This window comes from Nyctereutes procyonoides, unplaced genomic scaffold (genome assembly GCF_905146905.1).
Source record: "Nyctereutes procyonoides isolate TBG_1078 unplaced genomic scaffold, NYPRO_anot_genome, whole genome shotgun sequence".
NCBI classification, from domain to species: Eukaryota; Metazoa; Chordata; class Mammalia; order Carnivora; family Canidae; genus Nyctereutes; species Nyctereutes procyonoides.
In genome coordinates, this window is record NW_026575146.1 from 45,591,129 (window position 1) to 45,610,932 (window position 19,804).

The window sequence follows — 19,804 nt, forward strand, 5'->3', positions numbered from 1 at the left end:
AGTCGTCCTAAAAATAAGAGAAGGCTCAGAGGACAGGAAGGGATAGGACAAGACCTGTCAACATTCAAACTCTGATTTCAGGGCCATCTGGGTGGCTCAGTGGTTGAGCCTATGCCTTGGGCTCAGGGCATGATCCTGGGTCCTGGGATCCAGTCCCACATCAGGCTCCCAACAGGGAGCCTGCTTCTCCCTCTGCTTGTGTCTCTGCCTCTCTGTGTCTCTCATGAATAAATAACATCTTTAAAAGAAAAAAAAAAAAAACCTCGGATTCCAGTTGCTGCAGGCGCATCCCTGCCTTCTGTAACTCTCAGTTCTTCAAACTTGTGGATTCCCCTAGCCAATAGGTGCTCTGTTTTTGCTTATGCCTTTTCAAGTTGGGTTTCTGTCCCTCATAACTAAATTTCAAAAAATACTATAACTAAAATCCTTTTTTAAAAAAATCTTCTATTACACCCTCAGATGTTTACTTACACTGAAATCAGAGAAACTATATTTTTGAGTCAGGACTGATATACATTAGCAAGATGATGGAAGTACATTTCCAAAAAGTCTTTCAGTAAAGTTTTATATTAATTTCAACTCTCCTCCACAGTAGATGAGAATGTCTATTACCAACGCCTTCCTAACATTGGATTTAAAAAAAAATGTTTTGCCAGCTTGAAAGGTGACAAAGGGTATCTTTCCTTTTTATTTGTTCAGTTATAAATTGTAATAATAACTATTTCTCATCTTTGCTGAAAATCCATTTGTGTCACTTGCCCAATTTTCTATTAGTACATTTTTTAAAGATTTTTTTTAAAGATTTTATTTATTTATTCATGAGAGACACACACAGAGAGGCAGAGACACAAGCAGAGGGAGAAGCAGGCTCCATGCAGGGAGCCAAATGTGGGACTCCATCCCAGGACCACACCCTGGGCTGAAGGCAGGTGCTAAACTGCTGAGCCACCCAGGGATCCCCCATATTTTAAAAAATATTTTATTTATTTATTTGAAAGAGAGAGCGTGACACACAAGCAGAGGGGGAGAGGCAGAAGGAGAGGGAGAAGCAGACTCCCTGCTGAGCAGAGAGCTGGATGTGGGGCTGGATCCTGAGACCAAGATCATAACCTAAGCCAGAGGCAGATGCTTAACTGACTGAACCACCCAGGTGCCCCTATTAGTACATTTTCTAATTGATTTGTAAAAACATTATTTATATAGAAAAGTATTAAAACTTTGTCATATGTGTTGCAACTGTTTCATGCTATTTTGTTATTTGCATAGTTGCTTTTGCTCTTTTCTGTAAGAATGAGTTGAAAGTTAAATAAAGAACTACAATCCCCATTTCTTTGCTTTTTTTATTTTAAAGATTTTATTTATTTATTCATGAGAGACAGAGTGAGAGAGAGAGACAGAGAGAGGGGGGGGGCGGGCAGAGACACAGGCAGAGCGAGAAGCAGGCTCCATGCAGGGAGCCCAACGTGGGACTCGATCCCGGGTCTCCAGGATCAAGCCCGGGGCTGAAGGCGGTGCTAAAGCTGAGCCACCGGGGCTGCCCTACATTTTGTCTTTTAGAGAATTCTCCAAAGCAATGATACCAATTTTTTAATATCTTTAAATTATTTCAATATAATCAGAATATAACCAACCCCTTAAAGTCGTCATTAGCCACGTAAAATCTCTAGATTTCTTTTCTCTTCTGCCCTCCCAGGGAAAAATAATGCGGTTGCCCTTCAAGAGTTGACCATTTTTGCATGAAGGAAAAGCTCACATGCAATTAGCAGGCTCTGTCCCAGCTTGACATCTTTCCTTCTGGACAATTGTTCTTCCTTCTTCCTAGCAGATCAATTTCTTTGGTCCTCTGTTTTCTGCACTGTAACTAAAGAAAGTCTCCTTTGTATAGCTTACTCCTTAGATGTTAAAACATCCCTGTAACCAATAAAAATTCCAAGAAGTTACACTTATAGGACAATTAAGGTTACTGAGAAAAATAAATATATATGGCTAGAAATGAAAAAATGTCCCTGAAAGTCATTATTGGTTTAATAACAATTTGAAGGGAGATTAGAAATAAAATGTTATGCAAAGAAAACTGAATAATAGAACTAAATCATCAAAGGAAAAACATCGACAAGATCCAAGTTACCCACCACATGCCTGTCAGAATGGCTAAAATAAAAAACACAAGGAACAAGTGTTGATGAGGATGTAGAGAAAAACCCTTGTGCACTGTTGATGGGCATGCAAACTAGGGCAGCCACTGTGGAAAACAATATGGAGGTTCCACAAAAAATTAAAAATACGGTGCCTGGATGGCTTAGTGGGTTAAGCATCTTGCCTTATCAGGTCATGATCCCAGGGTCCTGCTCAGTGGATTCTGCTTCTCCTTCTACCCCTCACCCCTGCTCATGCTATCTCTCTCTCATATTCTCTCTCTCCCTCTCAAATAAATTAAAAAAATAAAAATAGAATTACCATGTTACACTACTGGGTATTTACACAAAGAATACAAAAACACAAATTCAGAAGGACCTATGCACCCCTTTGTCTATTGCAACATTATTTATAATAGCCAAATTATGGAAGTACCCAAAGTGTACATTGATAGATGAATGGATAAACAAGTTGTGGTTTGGTTTATATATACAATAGGATATTAACCATAAAAAGGAATGAAATTTTGTCATTTGCAACACCATGGATGGATCTAGAGAGTATGATGCTAAGCAAAAGTAGTCACTCAAAGAAAGACAAATACCATATGGTTTTGCTCATAAGTGGAATTATTTAAAATATTTATTTATTTATTTATTTATTTATTTATTTATTTATTTATTTATGAGAAAGAGAGAGTGTGTGTGCATGTGGAGGGAAAGGCAGAGAGAGAGAGAGAGAGAATGTTAAGCAGACTCCACACCTCGCACAGAGCACGACATGGGGCTCAATCCCACAACCCTGAGATTATGACCTGAGCCAAACCAAGAGCTGGATACTTAACCAATTACACCACCCAGGCTCCCCTCATATGTGGAATTTAGGAAACAAAACAAATGAACAAAGTTAAAAAAAAAAAAAAAAGAGCCAAACCAAAAAACAGATTCTTAACTCTAGAGAACAAACTGATGGTGACCAGAGGGAGTGGAGGGATGGGTGAAGTTGTGATGGGAATTTTTTTTTTTTATTTTATTTATTTATTCATGAGAGACCCAGAGAGAGAGGCAGAGACATAGGCAGAGGGAGAAGCAGGCTCCATGCAGAGAGCCCGGTGTGGGACTCAATACTTAGACTCCAGGATTACACCCTGAGCAGAAGGCAGATGCTCAACCACTGAGCCACCCAGGTGTCCCGATGATGGGGATTAAGAGGACACTCGTCATGATGAGCACTGAGTAATGTACAGAATTTCTGAATCACTGTATTGTACACCTGAAACTAATATAAAACTGTATGCTGACTGTGCTGGAATTATAATTTTAAAAACTCTAAGTTACAGAGAGCTTTGTGCTTAATATCTATTGCTGCATGACAGACTACCTCAAAACTTAGTGGTTCAAAACAGCAAAAAGTTATCATCTCACAATATCTGGGGTCAGAAATCTAGGAGCAGCTCAGCCCAGGTGATTATGGTTCAGGATCTGTCATGGGTCCACAATGTGTGACCTGGGGTTGTCGTCGCCTGTGCTTGCCCAGGGCTGGAGCATCTGCTTCCAGGCTCAGTCACGTGGAGGTTGACTGACCAAAGGCCTGAACTGCCCATCACCTGGGCCTCTCCATGGGGTGCTCACAACATGGCAACGGGCACAGTGAGAGATCCAAGAGGGAGAGAGAGGGCAAGACAAAAGCCGCAGCATCTTGTAACCTGAAATGCCATCACTCCTGCACATTCTGTTGTTTTTTTTTTTTTTAAGATTTTATTTATTCATAAATAAATGAGACACAGACACACACACACACACACACACACACAGATTGAGAGAGAGAGAGAGAGAGAGGCAGAGACACAGGCAGAGTGAGGAGCAGGCTCCATGCAGGGAGCCCAATGTGGGACTCGATCCTGATCCCGGGTCTCCAAGATCAGGCCCTGGGCCGAAGGCAGCACTAAACCGCTGAGCCACCTGGGCTGCCAATTCTGTTGGTTACAAACATCAAGTCCAGCCCAATGGGGGAGGGAGACTACACATGGGGGTGAAGACCAGGAGGCGGCCATCATCATTGGCCATCATCCCTGAGGCTGTGAGGACAGCCCAGGTCAAACTTTTTTTACCTCTATTCCTCTACAAAGGGGTGCATATGTTCCCTTCTAGATCCGCCCAGGTTAATTCTGAGGATTCTGTCCAAGCCTCTCTTCACCCCATACTACACACCATCCTTACACCCTCTCCTCCATTCCTATGGATTTTACAACCACAAGTGTGGATATTGTTCTCTTGACTCCAGCCTCATATTTTTGCTTTCCTGCAAGACCTCTTCGTATGTGTGTCCAATACTAAATGCCACTCCGCACTCCTCGCTTTGAACCTGCTCCTTTTCCCATCTCCAAGGATCATACCCGCACCGACCCAGCTGCCCAGGCTGGGGACCTGGGCCTAGAGTTTGACTGCTCTCCTGTCCCCCTCCATGTTGTTGGGACTCCTGCTCTGTTTGGCTTTGCTCCTCCTCCTTCCAGGTCACTTGTAACAGAACATACCAACCCTAGCTGCATGCGGTTGGGAGGTGGGGTCTAGGCTGGCCCCTTTAGATTTTCCCTCCTGAGACTTTGAATTCTGAGGGAATATACCTAATACATCAGAGACGACTGGACCCAATACATGTGATGGCAGCACTCTAGAAAAAAAATGGAAGACTGAAGAGTCAAAGCGCTGTTTCCTGGATCCCCAAGGAGCTTGCTCTTTGATTTTGTGATCCATCTTGATAGCCTTCTGAAAATTGCCATTTTTGCTCAAGTTGGTCAAAGACACTGTTTGTTACTTGCCCAGTATAACAGGAAAACAAACATGAAAACCTTCACCCAGCACACATGAAATCACCCAATCCTGGTCAATTCTATCAATGACATCTTCGAAGTCTCTAGAGCCCCTTCACATCTCCATTGTCAGTCTCTCTGTTCAGGTCACGATTATCTCTCACTTTGGTAGCTCCTATATCTTCTGAGGTAGTCCCTGACTGCAGTCCACTCTCTTTCTGGTCTGTTCTCTACGTGTGGTCCTTCCCAGATAAATACTTGGCAGTGCTACTCCTCTGTTGAAGATCTTTGTACCTTGAGTACAAAGTGGGGAATGCTTACATGACTCAAAAGAGTCTTCATGATCTAACTGCCCTTGGTTTTTAAGCTAGGCCCACTGCACTCCAACCATCAGCCATGCCAAAGGGATTCCAAGTTCCTTGAAGTCTCCGTGTGTCACCCCTGGACATTTCCACTTGTTTCTTCTGCATTGAGTGTTCATCCATATGCATGACCAGTCCCTACATATCCCTCAGGTTTGGGCTTATCTGTCACTTCTTCTGGAATCCTGTGCTGATACTATCTTCTGGAATCCTACCCTGACCTTCCAAGTCTGGGCTATGTTCCCTTCCATGTGGACCTAGAAGGTTCTGGACACCCCTAGCGTACTATCCATCCAACTATGTGGTAATCACATAGTGGCTTACATGAAGTCCTATTTCCTTCCTAAGCTCCTTGAAGTCAGGGACCACCTCTCTTCTGTTCACTTCTATATCTCCCATGCCCAGATCAGTGCCTTAAAACACAGAGGAGCTATGTAAGAAACATTTGTTAAATACATGAATGAATGAATATTTAAGTGTTCTCAAATTTGTTCCTAATCATCTACCAACTTATAGTAAAATCTAATCATCTTCCCAAGTCCCCATGAAGGCAAATACATATGCAATGGGATTTTTATGACTCAGCTTCAGTAAGCTTTATGTTTTAAAGACGTTAATTTGAGCCACAAATGTACTGCTAAAAAACAGAAGCATCTCTTGTAAAAAGATATGTGGCAAAGAGAGTGGCCTCTGAATGAAAGAGGCAAAATTTCCCATCAATATCCCTTTAGTATTGGGAGCCGCACACATATGATGGGGTGTGCATTTGCTTGGACATTAAGGTATGATCCTAGTGGAATAAAGCCCCAATTTTCTTTTTAAAAAGTTTCCTCCAGGGGGATCCCCAGGTGGCTCAGTGGTTTGGCACCTGCCTTTGGCCCAGGGCATGATCTTGGAGTCCCAGGACTGAGTCCCACGTCGGGCTCCCTGCATGGAGCCTGCTTCTCCAACTGCCTGTGTCTCTGCCTCTCTGTCTCTCTCTCTGACAGAGCCACCCAGGCTGCACTCACAGCAATTTCTATATATATGTTAGTTAAATAATAGTCCGGACAGCAAATATCCACTGGAAATGCTGTCTTATCTAACAGCATGAGGGAAGTTGGGTAAATGAGAGCGAGAGCTAACATATATCAGTGCACCAGCCCCTGGCATTGTATATGATCATTATCTCCAAAGAGAGAAGCGAGTAGGGCATCCGTGTCCAATTCCAGACATAGTGATACCTCCTTGGACTGTTGGACATTTCAGGAAAGATTTTTCAGGGACCGCAGATGAATAGGATTAGAGTTTTGCAACATCCCTAAAAGATGATCCTGAAAACACTTAAAACACTCCTAGCTGCCCCATTCTCCTCTAGGGAACCAATTATGCACTTGCCCAGATAGCTGTGCATCTCGCATTGACTCTTGCGGCCCTTGTTTTCACAGGAAAGTGATTCAGATAGTAACTTAACTGGTTCAGGTTCCATGATGAGATCTTAATTAAAACTCTACAAAATCATCTCTTTGAATTCCCCAAGAATCCCTTTCTTGATGGTTGAGAGAATTGACCTTTTTAATACAGGTGTGTGATATGAAGCACTCAGAGAACGTAATCAAACTATCTCCAGACTAGAACAATAGACCATAATGCCTATCTGGACCGAGAACAGCAGCTCCTAAGATTTCCAGCAACCCGTGTCCTTTGCCCCTCAGCTCAATCTATCCTGCAGCACAGCATCCCTGGAATCTCAGTATAATTTTAAAATGACTGTAAACAATTCTGCTTTAATCACCATTGTTGGGCCTTTATGGACTCAGGAATCAAAACACACACTGGTAATCAAAGAAAATCTTCCCACGTGGCCCATCCTTCAAAAGACTATTGTGTCTACCATAAAGTGCTTTTCAAAAAGAAAAGAAACAAGGCAAAGAAAAAAAAAAAGAAAGAAGAAAGAAAAGGAAAAACCCACAGTTTTATCGAGAGTAATACACAAGAGTGATATCAAAAGCAAAAAAAAAAAAAAAAAAAAAAAGGAAACCACATTTAAAATTTGGAAGGGATTAGGACACTTCTGATCAGAAAATCTGACACTCTTCTGATGCCACATGGTTTTTGCTGATGTTTTTGTTACTGCTAAAGTGTATTGCTTTTAACGATGCCCTCATCTAAAAATCAGACTTTTAGTCACAAAGAAAATAGCATTGAACCAAGAAGCTACTTCTCAGAGCTAAGGTCAGTCAGTGTAGCAAGCCCAGGCTTATTTTTTGTTTGTTTTTTGTTGTTTAAGAAAAAGTATGGGATTTTGCTTGGGCTTCATGAAAGTAATTAATTATCAGTAACTGATCTGAAGAAGGGATGCAGAGAGCACATAAGTGGCACCACCCATGGAACATTCTGGACAATCTTGATCCAGTCACTGACGTGCTGACAGTGGGCAGACATGAAGGACACTGGCTCTGGTGTCATTCAAGTCACTTAACCTCTGCGGACCTGATTTCTCATCCATAAAATGGGAATAACAGGTCCACAAATCTCTTATTTCCAATTCCAAGATGGAACATTTGAAGAATATACTGTTTCGGTTTTTCTGTCTTTTTGTTTTTTTGTGATGTGTTTGGGGACAAAACTGTCCTGAACTGAGCTGTGGATGTTTTTGTTTTGTTTTTTAAATATTTTATTTATTTATTCATGAGAAACAGAAAGAGGGGCAGAGACATAGACGGAGGGAGAAGCAGGCTCCTCACAGGGAGCCAGAGCAGGACTCAATCCCAGGACCTTGGGATCACGATCTGAGCCAAAGGCAGACATTCAACCACTGAGCCACCCAGGCATCCCAAGAGCTGTGGATGTTTATAGTCCTCACGGAACTCCATGTAGTATGGACACGCACATCTGGCCTAGAAATATGAACGTACTTGACTCTGGAGTGCTGCTGGGTGGGATGTTACATATGGTACATATAACATTTGACCTTATCAAAATCCAAAATCATGGGGATCCCTGGGTGGCTCAGCGGTTTAGCGCCTGCCTTTGGCCCAGGGCACGATCCTGGAGTCCCGGAATCGAGTCCCACATTGGGCTCCCGGCATGGAGCCTGCTTCTCCCTCCTCCTGTGTCTCTGCCTCTCTCCCTCTCTCTCTCTATGTCTATCATAAATACATAAATAAATAAATAAATAATAATAAATAAATAAATAAATAAATAAAATCTTTTAAAAAAAAAATCCAAAATCAATCTCTATTCTCAAATATATGCAAACCCAAGGATTTCAAATAAGTGTTAAGAATCCATCCCTTTACTTCATAGGGTTGTTATGCAGATGAAAATGAGGTTATGGGATGCCAGGGTGGCTCAGCGGTTGAGCACCTGCCCCTGGCTCAGGGCGTGATCCACAGTCTCAGGATTGAGTCCCACATCAGGCTTCCTGCCTGGAGCCTGCTTCTCCCTCTGCCTACATCTCTGCCACTCTCTGTGCATCTTTCATGAATAAATAAAATCTTAAAAAAAAATGAGGTTATGTGAGGCCCTTGGCTGGCTGGTAGAGCATATATCTTTTGATCTCAAGATTGTGAGTTTGAGTCACATGTTGGGTGTAGAGATTACTTAAATATAAAATATGTTAAAAAATAAATGTTTTAAAAAATGAGATTATGTGAGTAAACCATTTTGCATCATGGCTGGCATGTGGTAAGAGATACATCTCATTTGTTCTAGTTTTCAGTAATGAAAATACTAAGGAAAGCATTAGCTGTTATGCACAGCACAGCAAAATAATTGTTCTTTTGACTTCCTCCCATCAGGAAAGTTTATAGCATCTTTTGAAGGGAATTAAAGGCAACAGGGAGATTCAATATTTTTGGACATTTTTCTATCAGAAAGTTTCCTAAGTTTTGGCTCTTAAAGGAATAAACTTCAGTAATTTGGAAAATTAAACAACACGGACTTTTTTGTTTTCTGAAAACGCCGGCCGGCTGAGGTAAACCACGATACAATAAAATCATTCACGGCAAATGGGTGTTTTTTAAATTTTTAAAAAGATAAGCCTCGGTAGAGTGAGGTCAGTGAGGTGGAGGAAAAAGAAGTCTCTCGCTTGTATCCTACCGTCAATGACAATGGTGTCTATCCACGGACTTAAGTGCCTTTATGAGGGTTTGGGGGGCCAGGTAGGAGCCTGGGAAACCCCGGAGCAGCCCAAGACTGAAGAGAGCCTTTCTGAGAAGGCAGGCTCCCACCCAGGGGACTGCCTGGCCCACGGGGGTCCTCGCAGCAGAATCAGAAGCAGCCCTGAACCCCCAGGAACTCAGCTATAGCCTATCTGGCTTTGGTTCTATCACAGAACCACACCACGTGCTACCTCTCCTCGCTGTGGCAATCCTTATCCATACGCATGTGTCAAATCACCAAGTTGTAGATCTTCAACGTACACAATGTCATATGTCAATTATATCTCAATAAAGCAGGAGGGGGTAAGATAAACCTATATAAATAAGCTCAAACACCAACTTGCCTTATCTTATTGGCCCCTGGAGCTCTGTGGTCAGGTTACGAGCTCACATGAGTTCTACAAACCTAATAGTAGCCAGTATGGAGGACTCCGTGAGGCTGCTCTCTGAAACTCATATGAAAACGACCCTGCAGCAAGCAAGCACATATTCAAGCAGACACAGAATGCCAGGAGGTGGAAATGCTGTCCGCCGACAGTCTGAAGGAGTTGTGCCCAAATTCGTTTGGTACTCTTGGCTCCCAGGTGCCCACACAGGGGGATGTCGGCACAGCCACATGGGCCCAGACCACCCACCTCAGCCAAGCTCCTCCATGCAAAAGCACATTGGCCCGAGGGATTAACACCACATCCTTCAACCTTTAGTTAGCTTGAGTCACCGCTACAATTCTCAGTAGGGGCGCTTTATGCTTTATTTTTGAGGCCATAGTTCAGGAACAAGTGTCTGTGAACCAGAGCTTTTGTCCTCAGAGTAACCTACACAACCTGCTCATGCCCAGAAGGCTGTTATCGCTCCACAAGAACGTTGAGGCCTAAAGATGGATGTATGGTGCAGTTGACCAATCATCCGTGTAGAAACACTAATTTTGACTCCGTTATAAGACTCAAAATCACATTTCATTAAAAGTGATCATCTCCTCACAGAAAAACAAAAGGAGCTATCAATACCTGAAGGAGATTTAAGAACGAAGTTTAAACAATTGTTTCTTCAGCCACTCCAGATGCTTGTTTCTGTTCCCCTGGGAAAGACTAACAGGCTTCAGGGGAATGTGTTTTGTTCTCAGCAGCACCATGCTTTTCCGAGTTAGATGCATGATGCTGAAAGCTGACTTCATGGATGTTGAGGCAAATCTTTTTTTTTTTTTTTAATATTTATTTATTTATGTTAGTCACAGAGAGAGAGAGAGAGGCAGAGACATAGGCAGAGGGAGAAGTAGGCTCCATGCACCGGGAGCCTGATGTGGGATTCGATCCCGGGTTTCCAGGATCGCGCCCTGGGCCAAAGGCAGGCACCAAACCGCTGCGCCACCCAGGGATCCCCCTGTTGAGGCAAATCTTGAGGCAAAGAGGCATTTGACTGAAGTTCTTCAAGTAACAGTAAGTTGTCCTCAGGACAACTCTGCTTGATGTATGGCAGTCCAGGGGTCTCACTCCATCCCTACGATGGTTCCTGCCAGTGCCTCTTTCCTGTCCCTGTGCTGCTGGCCCTAGGAGGAGGAAGGGCAAAGCTCGGCCTGATGGTTTCGAGCCCTCATGACCCCAAGGCCAGCAGCATTCTCTAAGATCCCACCACAACTCTTTCTCCTGCTACTTCCCAGCCTCCTGGGAGAACAAAACATCTAGCCTAACTCATACTTCCTGCCACATGACACAAGGTACAGCCTACCTAAATACTACCTCTGGTAGTATTTTTTTGGAAGCAGCTGTGGAGGTAGCCAGTAGGTTGGGAAATGGCCTACTAGGCCTACCTATGAGGTCTCTGTGGAGAAATGCTGGACCACTAAACACTACTTGGGCATTAAACACCCAGAGTCTAAAAACTTACTGCCTAAATTCTCATAATCCAAATAGCTCGCAAATTCCTTCTGGTATGTGTTAACTTTGTGGGGCTCAAGTCAATTAAAGCATGACCTTTAGGTGATTTTAAGTTTTCTTCCAAAATAACATAAAGCTTGTTAGTTATGAATGTTCTCATCCAGTCAAGATGTCACTTTAATGGGGGAGGCAGTAAGATGCCCAGGATCACCAAGGTCATGGGGGGGGTCATGCTTGGGGAAGCCTACTTAGCCACAAGCGGGCTCTCACCTTCTATGTACATTCCACAGTAGGTGCACATATTATAGGGACTCAAAAGATGATTCATGATTAAAGTCTCAAGAGGTTCTGTGATGCTGAAATCCTGAGCTAGCTAGCTTTTCAGAAACTGAGGAGCAGAGAGCAGCAAGGTGGGTGTAACACCCCCAGATCTGCCACACTGGGCAGATGGCACAGAATCCCAACCCCCAAATCTGGAGCTTCGAGTTTCAGGTCAGCTTGTCCTCCTTGGGAGATCGATTGAGGACTTGGGTAAGGAATTTTCTTCTCTGATCTCGTGTGTGCTTTTGTGCAAATTCAGTATTCTGGCACCTAGCCTGACTGGACTGCTGTGAGACCAAACAGGACAATTCGTTGTGAAAACACTTTTACTCTTGATTTTCTTCTGGACTCGAGGCAGCCCTGCAGGCATTCTCCTTCCCTACAGGCCAAGCACCTAAGATCCCAGCACAGAATTTCCTTCCCTGGGAAGAGGTGAACCAGAGACCAGTTCCGCTGCTAATTCCAATCTGGGACCCAAAAGATTCTGTCACTTGCTGCCAAAAACCCAAACAAAACTAAAATAAGATGTTGACAGCAGCTTATGAATGAGAATTCCCACCATTATGATGATATCGTTGTTTAAAAAGTTAATGCTACATGAGAGCATGGTGCTCGTGTTACCAAAACAAGCCATTTCCACAGTCAGTTCTGAATCAGAGTTGGAATTGAAAGGCAAATAAATACAATTAGCTCAGAAGAAGAGGGATGGTTGTGAGCCGCTGCTGCTGCTGCTTCTACTGTCAAGGCGCGGCAGGACCCAAAGCTCACTGTTGAACGCCAGGCTCCAGGTTGCCCAGGAACTGGATAGCTACAGAAATGAGCCTCCAAGAATATCAAGGCATATCTCAGTATCTTTATAACTTTGTAACTTCTTAACGCTGGGCAAGGAATTTCTTAATGCTGGGCTTACAAATTTCCTTACAACTGCCAAAAATACCAAATGACAAATCCTCGAAGTCAGACATTTTGTTTCCGGGTTCTAGAGCTCTGCTGAGAGATCATCCAGATTGAGGATTCAGACTTCCCAGGGGACAGTTGAGGGGATCACTGCTGGTTTAGCCACTCATGTGGGCACGATGTCTCTGCCCAGAACGCTGCCTTCTAACCGGGGGGCATCAATTTGCCCTGCTTTCAGCTGTAAGGTCCTAGAATTTTGTGGCTATGTGAGATGGTTTTATACTGAGTTTCTCAGTATCTCATGGCTACGAAATTCCTACCCCGTGTAGGTGTTACAGGGCTACAGTCAGTTTCAGCATACACCATCCAGGACAAGGCTAGACCTTTGGCAGCTGGTTGGACATGAAACCACCTTGTGAAGTAGTGGCCCAAGCGAGGTGTGTATCTGTAAAAACTTGAAAGATTTTGGGAGTCTGTTGCTCTATATTTTATCTACCAATCTTAGGAAAGTCTTGATGGCTTCTTCAGTCTGAGTTTCTATTCCTTGTAGTTCCACGTGAGTCTGTCTTCCAGTCCCACACAACTATTCTTTCACTGGAGCCACGTTGTCTCTGGTGCCAGGTGATTCCTAGCTTTGTTGTTCTTCAGATTCTCAGAGACCATAGTTGGAGCAAAAGACTATGGTAAACCAAGTTATAATTCCAACATCAAGATTTTTGTGTAGATCTAGGTCTGAGATTTATATCAAAGACATACAAATTTAATCTGATAAAACCTCAGCAATGAGCAGAAACTGATACCCATTAATTAAAAAAATCTAGGTCTATACACATTCATCTCAACTTTTAAACCCTGTATCTAGGTCTTTACACGCATTCATCTCAACTTTTAAACCCAGTGTAATGGCCAATGTTGGATCTCCCTTAAGAGACTTGACCACCAGGCACCAAAGGGGAATTCTACTTCCTGAAGGTAGGCATATTCTCCTTCTGGAGGTGAACACACGGTACAGGAGTGTCATATTCTTCGTACCAAAACAACTTTTTTTTCTCTAAACCTCTATACTTTTAAGGACATTTCAGTAAGGATGCACAGAGTTAAGCATCCTTTAACATGGCACCTGAAGTAGTAGCATTCACAGTACTCACATCTGAAGTGCTGCTTCCACCCCACTGACGCACACGGATGAAACTTGGTCCGTAAATACTATTTCTTACGGCTGATCGCTGAGCACACTCCCGACCACTGTGGGACCCCCAACCCAACCCCACCCTTCTTTCTATCCAGTGGATCCTTAAAAATGACAGCTTTTCGAGTCTCAGGAACTTTAGTAAGCACCTCCTTATGCTCAATCTTCACACACCCTAGCAGCAGCAGCCCAATAGGCTTCATGCTTTCAACGGCTCCACAGTATTACACTGGACATGTTTCCTAAACCCAAGTGGCTAGAAACGGTTATGTGTGGGTTAATTCTAAAGCAGCACTGGTCCCATGGAAACTTCTGTGATGACGGAAGTGTTCTATATATTTAAGTAGTCCAATACGGTAGCCATTAGCCACATGCAGCTACTGAGTTAGTGTAACCAATAAACTTCTTCGTGACAACTTTTTGATAAGACAGCACTTATAAAAACCGAAGAGGCACTCAATAAATATTTGGTAGTAACCTATCCTCAAACCTCCATCTGCTCTCCCTTCTAGTTCTTGTCAAGTGAAAATAAAAACACAATGAAAGAGGCACTAATAATGAAGCCCATGTCATGACTTTAACACCAGTCTCCCTTGAATGAAACTAGTAGTTTTTAGTATATGGGAGCAGCATAGCCAAAGACAAAAAATAAACGAAAGCCAGCCAAAGAATTAGAAATAAGCATACTAGAAGTTATTTATGTTTAATGCTTAAAAGTCTGAATGCACAAACAATCTACCATTATAGAAGTACGGTGGTCAATACGATGCATTAGAACTATGTACAATGCACAGTTTAGTATCAAAATCTTTCTACACTGTAGAGTTTTACGAAACTGTTAATGACATCAAACACTAAGCACTTAAGACACCATTTTTTTCTGCTACCACATTAGGAACGTCAATGGACAGTCCATTTCAACTTGCAGCATCCATCCGTTTCTAGTATGAAATTAAGTAATTTTCTACTTATACAATAAAGTTTATCTACACAGTTCTCTTGATTTTGATCCATAGCAGCAAAGGCACTGTACATCAGCAGATCCACAGACTTAAAAGATTTTTAAAGCATTCAAACAAAAATAATAATAATAAAAAAAAAGGAGTCACATATCATAGTTGAACAGCAACAACAACAACATAAAAGATAACACAATGTTTCTGGCACAATGGCACAGCCTGTGTCCATTCTGGGGACATCCAACTAAGACAGGGAAAGAACCGGAGGTAAAGAAAGCAAGTTCTCATCTCAGGTGAGAGTCCATTCTTTCTGGTTTCAGAGGGAGGTCCTTGCAAATCTCCTCTGCTGTCCTTGTTTTGTAAAAGACTTGACTTGCACAGCAGGAGGAATCCTCCCCTGAATCTGTGCAGTTCCCAAAGAACATGCCAAAAAATAGCCCGTAATTTCTCGTAATGACAAAACTGCCCAAAGGTATACATCTCCCTTTGCAAAGAAACATGGCAAAAATATCCAGAAGGGATTAAGTTCTCTCTTTAGGCCAAATTTAATTTGTTCATCTGTCTATAATACAATAAAAAAAGGAATTAAAAACTTATTACAAAGACACTTGTCGACAAGTCAAAAAAGAAAAAAAGAAAAAAGTCCAATTACTTTTATCAAATAGAATCTAAAGCTACAGATATATTGGTTAAAGTTGTCCAAATAGACTCAAATGAATATGACGTGGCCTGTCATGTTCTAATTGTTCAAATCTTCAAACATTTAAAATAAGTAGAAAACAAAAAAATCTAACAACACAGCAACATATTGCTTTCATATGTAATTATACATTTCACATCTCTATACAGTCCTTAGTCTACATTTAATGACATTTTTCATCAATTATTTTAAACCTTCCTTTCCCCTCCTTTGCCAAAAAAAGGGGGGGAGGGGTATCAAATACAACGCATCTTCATTATCAATGCAGGAGCAGACAGCTTTATTCAGTCAAAGTTAGAAAGCCTTCTTTAAACAAAATAAATATATTACAGATATAATACATAATTAAAGAATTTGTCACTGTTAAGTATGGTTATTCCATGTTCTTCCAAGTAGAGAGCTGAAGATTTGGTATCACAGGTTCTTACCGAGTATTCACAATTCAACAGCAAGGAGGAAGTGGGGGTACTGAACTCTACAACTGCGATGAGCATTTGAAATCCTTGGTTTTAGATGCGGGGGAGTAAGAGAATGAGAGAACAAAGTGCTACAAGGAGAAGGGGTCCAGTTCACATGAAGATTTGTCCTTAATAAATAACTTCATAAACCGTGGCCTTCTTATCCCCAGAGCCAGTGACAATGTATTTGTCATCCACAGAGATGTCACAGCTAAGCACCGATGAGGATTCTTTGGACTAGGGAAGAAACAAACACAAATGTTAACTATGGCAAGAAAAACCCATGAGGCGGGGCTGGAAGACACAGAGTGGAAACAAGCATTAATGAGTCCCGCTGTCCAAACAGGAGCAGCAAACTGGGCAAGATGGTCCAGGCACTTCCTGAAAATGGTGGGGCCAAGGAAACTTCTAGGGACACCACACCATGCTGGGCCCTGGGCTCCTGCACTGGGGGCATCAGGTAGCAGGCAAGCCAGTTGTATGAGCACCTGTGCTTTGAAGAAGCAAGGCCCAGTTTAGAATCCGATTCTTCAGACAGTTAAGAGCAGAGTGTCCTTAGCATGAAAAACCTTCAGCTTTGGTCAGACAGCTTGGATGGAGGCAGAGTTGTGGAACACCAGACGAGTCACTTAACCTGCTGGAGCCTCCCGCGTTTCAAAGAGGCAAAGGCATCTTAGTTGCCTATCCCCTCAGAGAGCTGCCTCAGAGCTCCAGTGCAAAATGGCATCGAAAACACTCCATTTTTTGAAACTAGGAATGTAAAGAGATTTCTAATAGAAAGCCTAATTTCCTCCTGTGTGAAAAAAGAATGCAAATTTCCAAATGGGGAGGAATTCAAGGATTAGAAAGAGAAATGTACCATACTTAAGAGTTCTGGATTCCATATTCAACTATATTAACTCCAAGGGGTTCAATATCAACTTTGAACTAAACTGTGCCAAACAAACTCCCCCCACAGGCTGCTAACCAGAATTCTGAATGTTGAAAAAAAAAATAAATAAATGACAACACGCAGATGCTAACCCACTACCAGTGTGTCTCAACCTGTTTTGACTGTAACCTGTAGTTAATCCATTCTACTTCACAACCCAGTATAAATGTGATATAACATGTATATTTACTATAAAAGATTCACTCTAAGATTTTTTTTTTAAAGTCCTGGTTGGGACCATCTTGTGACCCATAATACAAAAAAAAAACCCACAAAAAACCAAAAAATATTGTATTCAATTATAAACTTCATGACAGCAAGAATCAGCTATTTTTGTCCTATTGATTATCTTACACAGTATTTTCACTCAATAATGTATTTTTGGATTCAAGGGCATTGATCTACTCCATGACGGCATACTACTACTCTGTCAAGAAAACTGCAAATCTGTGGTTATTCCTAAAAAAATAAACCACACACCTAAAAAAAAATAACTATCTTAAGTACAGGTTAAAAAAGAGGAGTCTTCTTTAACCTGCCTATGAAATTCTCACATTCCAGCCTGAGAGCACAGAGACTATGTGTGTGTGTTTATTGTATCTACCATTTGGTCCTCCTACAATTTTACACACAACACAAAGTACCACTGAGTCAATAAGAATAAACAGTTCTGAAATTAATCAAGAGTTACTAAACTTTTCCACAACACTCTTTGGAAAAAACAATGAAATAACAATACTAAGAGTATTGAAGCAAAATGCTCAGATTTTTTTTTTTTTAAATATTTATTTATGATAGGCACACAGTGAGAGAGAGAGAGGCAGAGACATAGGCAGAGGGAGAAGCAGGTTCCATGCACCAGGAGCCCGACATGGGATTCGATCCCGGATCTCCAGGATCGGCCCTGGGCCAAAGGCAGGCGCTAAACTGCTGCGCCACCCAGGGATCCCAGATTTTTAAAATAAAAGCATTTTAAGGACATAAGACACATCACAGAAGACAAAGTCTCTACCCTAACATACATATAGGACTGAGGCATGGAGAGCTGGCTCTTAGCTCTGGACTCAAAGAGAAATGGAGCCCACCCCAGGCTCCATGGCTCCATGGCTCCACGGCTCGTGGCTGTGACACTAGCCTCCCTAAGGCAAGGTATTCTCTGTGTAACAGGTAGGACACCAGCAGCCTTACTCATCTGACAGAATGAACAGAGAGTTTGGGCAAACCATCACCTCGCAGGGCACGCAATAAGTGGTAGCTAAATAAGTGAAGTGTTACCTGGAATATACTGGCCCCATAAGGTGTTCTCCAGGCATTCAGAAGGTTGTCCTTTCCAGTGCTTACGAACCATTTGCCTACAGAAAGAGAGTTTTGAAAAAGGTTTTGTTTGTGTTACTTTGTCAGACACCTGACATTTGCTTTAGAGCACGAACTATTCAGTATTCACGGAAAACTCTTCTAATTTGCAACAAAAGTTTCTTTTCACTGGAAAAATAAAGCTCCGTCTCCTAGATTTAGTGAGTCATTTATACTTATCACAACGGTAAGTGGATTGGTACGTGGCATTAGAGGTGTAGGCATGGACGTATGAGAACGAAATGTAATTCTGAAGAGGAACATATTACTAGACCAAAGGAGTAGAGTGAAAATGCATCAGCAGGAAGACTGAAGAAGCGATTCTAGCGGACAGGAAATGGACAGGAGGAGACTACTTACCACAATGGGCAAACTTGAGCGACAGTACACAGCTCTCATGGAGATGCAGCTGATATTTATCTGGCTTGGTGACATGTAGCACTTCCACGTTACTGTTCTCCATTCCCACTGCGAGCCACTCTCCCGTTGGGCAGTAGCCCAGAGAAAAGATCTAGGATGAAAATAGATGATAGTATGGTGCCTACAGAAGACATGCTTGCTTCCCTTAACTGGGAGGTACAATTTCTTCTGGGATACTACTCAAATTATGAAGGAAGTCAAAAGGATTTGAATTGTACAGGAAGAAATTACAGCCAAATAAGTGATCCCAAAGTAATGCAATGTACCTCCACAATATAATTTAATCACTTACGTAAAATTCGAATATATACAGAGTAATGGTCTTTGGAATAAAACCCTGCTAAAAGCTTGTAATAAAGGAGATTTTTTTAATCCTTTAAAAAGTATTACTGCAGTTTGACAGAAAGAAAATTCAATTTTCAGTTATCCAACCTAGAGTCAAAAGTGACTTCAGCACACGGCAAATGAACTATCCCTTAAGTATACCATATATTCCACAAAACTGTGTCTTCTAAAACGTCCAGGCACAAGACCGTACCTGTGAGGTGAAGTCATGCTGCTGCAGCTGGCGCCCCTCACGCAGGTCCCAGGACCTGACTGTATTGTCCAGGCCACCCGTCCAGAGCTTGGTGCCATCGTTAGAAATATCAATACAGCTGGCCCCATCTGTGTGGCCCTGGAATTGCCTAGAGATGTCAAATGGAGAGAAAGCCTTTGAAAAACTAGTTTTCCTATGAACTCAATTCAGAGTTCATCAGTGTGCCAATGTGGAAAAAAGTGTGGAACTTCCTCAAAAACTTAAAAAGTTGAATCATCACACAATCCGGTAATTCCACTACTGGTTTTCACCCAAAGAAAATGAAAACACTAACTTGAAAAGAGGTATGCACCTTTATGTTTACTGTAGCATTATTTATAATAACCAAGTGTCCATCGATAAATGGATAAAGAAGATATGGTGTATGTGTGTGTGTATACATATATGCACGTGTGCGCATACACATACAGTGGAATATTACTCAGCCATTGAAAAGAATGAGTCCTTGTCATTCGTAACAACATAGATGGAGCTAGAGAGCATAACGCTAACGGAAATAAGTCAAAGAAAGATAAATACAATTTCACTCAGCTGTAGAATTTAAGAAACAAATGAATAAACAAAGAAAAAAGACAAAAAACAGACTCATACAGAGAACAAACTGATCACCAGAGGGGAAGCAGGTGGGAGATGGGTGAAACAGATGAAGGGG

At 42.1% G+C, this 19,804-nt stretch overlaps 1 protein-coding gene across 7 annotated transcripts in view; it reads right to left on the reverse strand.

Moving 5' to 3' along the window:
- Window positions 1–14,420: 14,420 nt before the first annotated feature.
- The window catches only part of TLE4 (TLE family member 4, transcriptional corepressor), a 142,309-nt gene continuing 136,925 nt past the window's right edge, over window positions 14,421–19,804 (reverse strand). For all 7 annotated transcript variants that reach the window (XM_055309728.1, XM_055309725.1, XM_055309723.1 and 4 more), the window contains 4 exons: window positions 19,093–19,240; window positions 18,495–18,645; window positions 18,057–18,133; window positions 14,421–16,087 (listed from right to left, as the gene is read on the reverse strand). In XM_055309728.1, coding sequence (XP_055165703.1) covers window positions 15,980–16,087; window positions 18,057–18,133; window positions 18,495–18,645; window positions 19,093–19,240 — 484 coding nt within the window. In that variant the 3' untranslated portion in view covers window positions 14,421–15,979. The remainder of the gene's footprint in view (window positions 16,088–18,056; window positions 18,134–18,494; window positions 18,646–19,092; window positions 19,241–19,804) is intronic.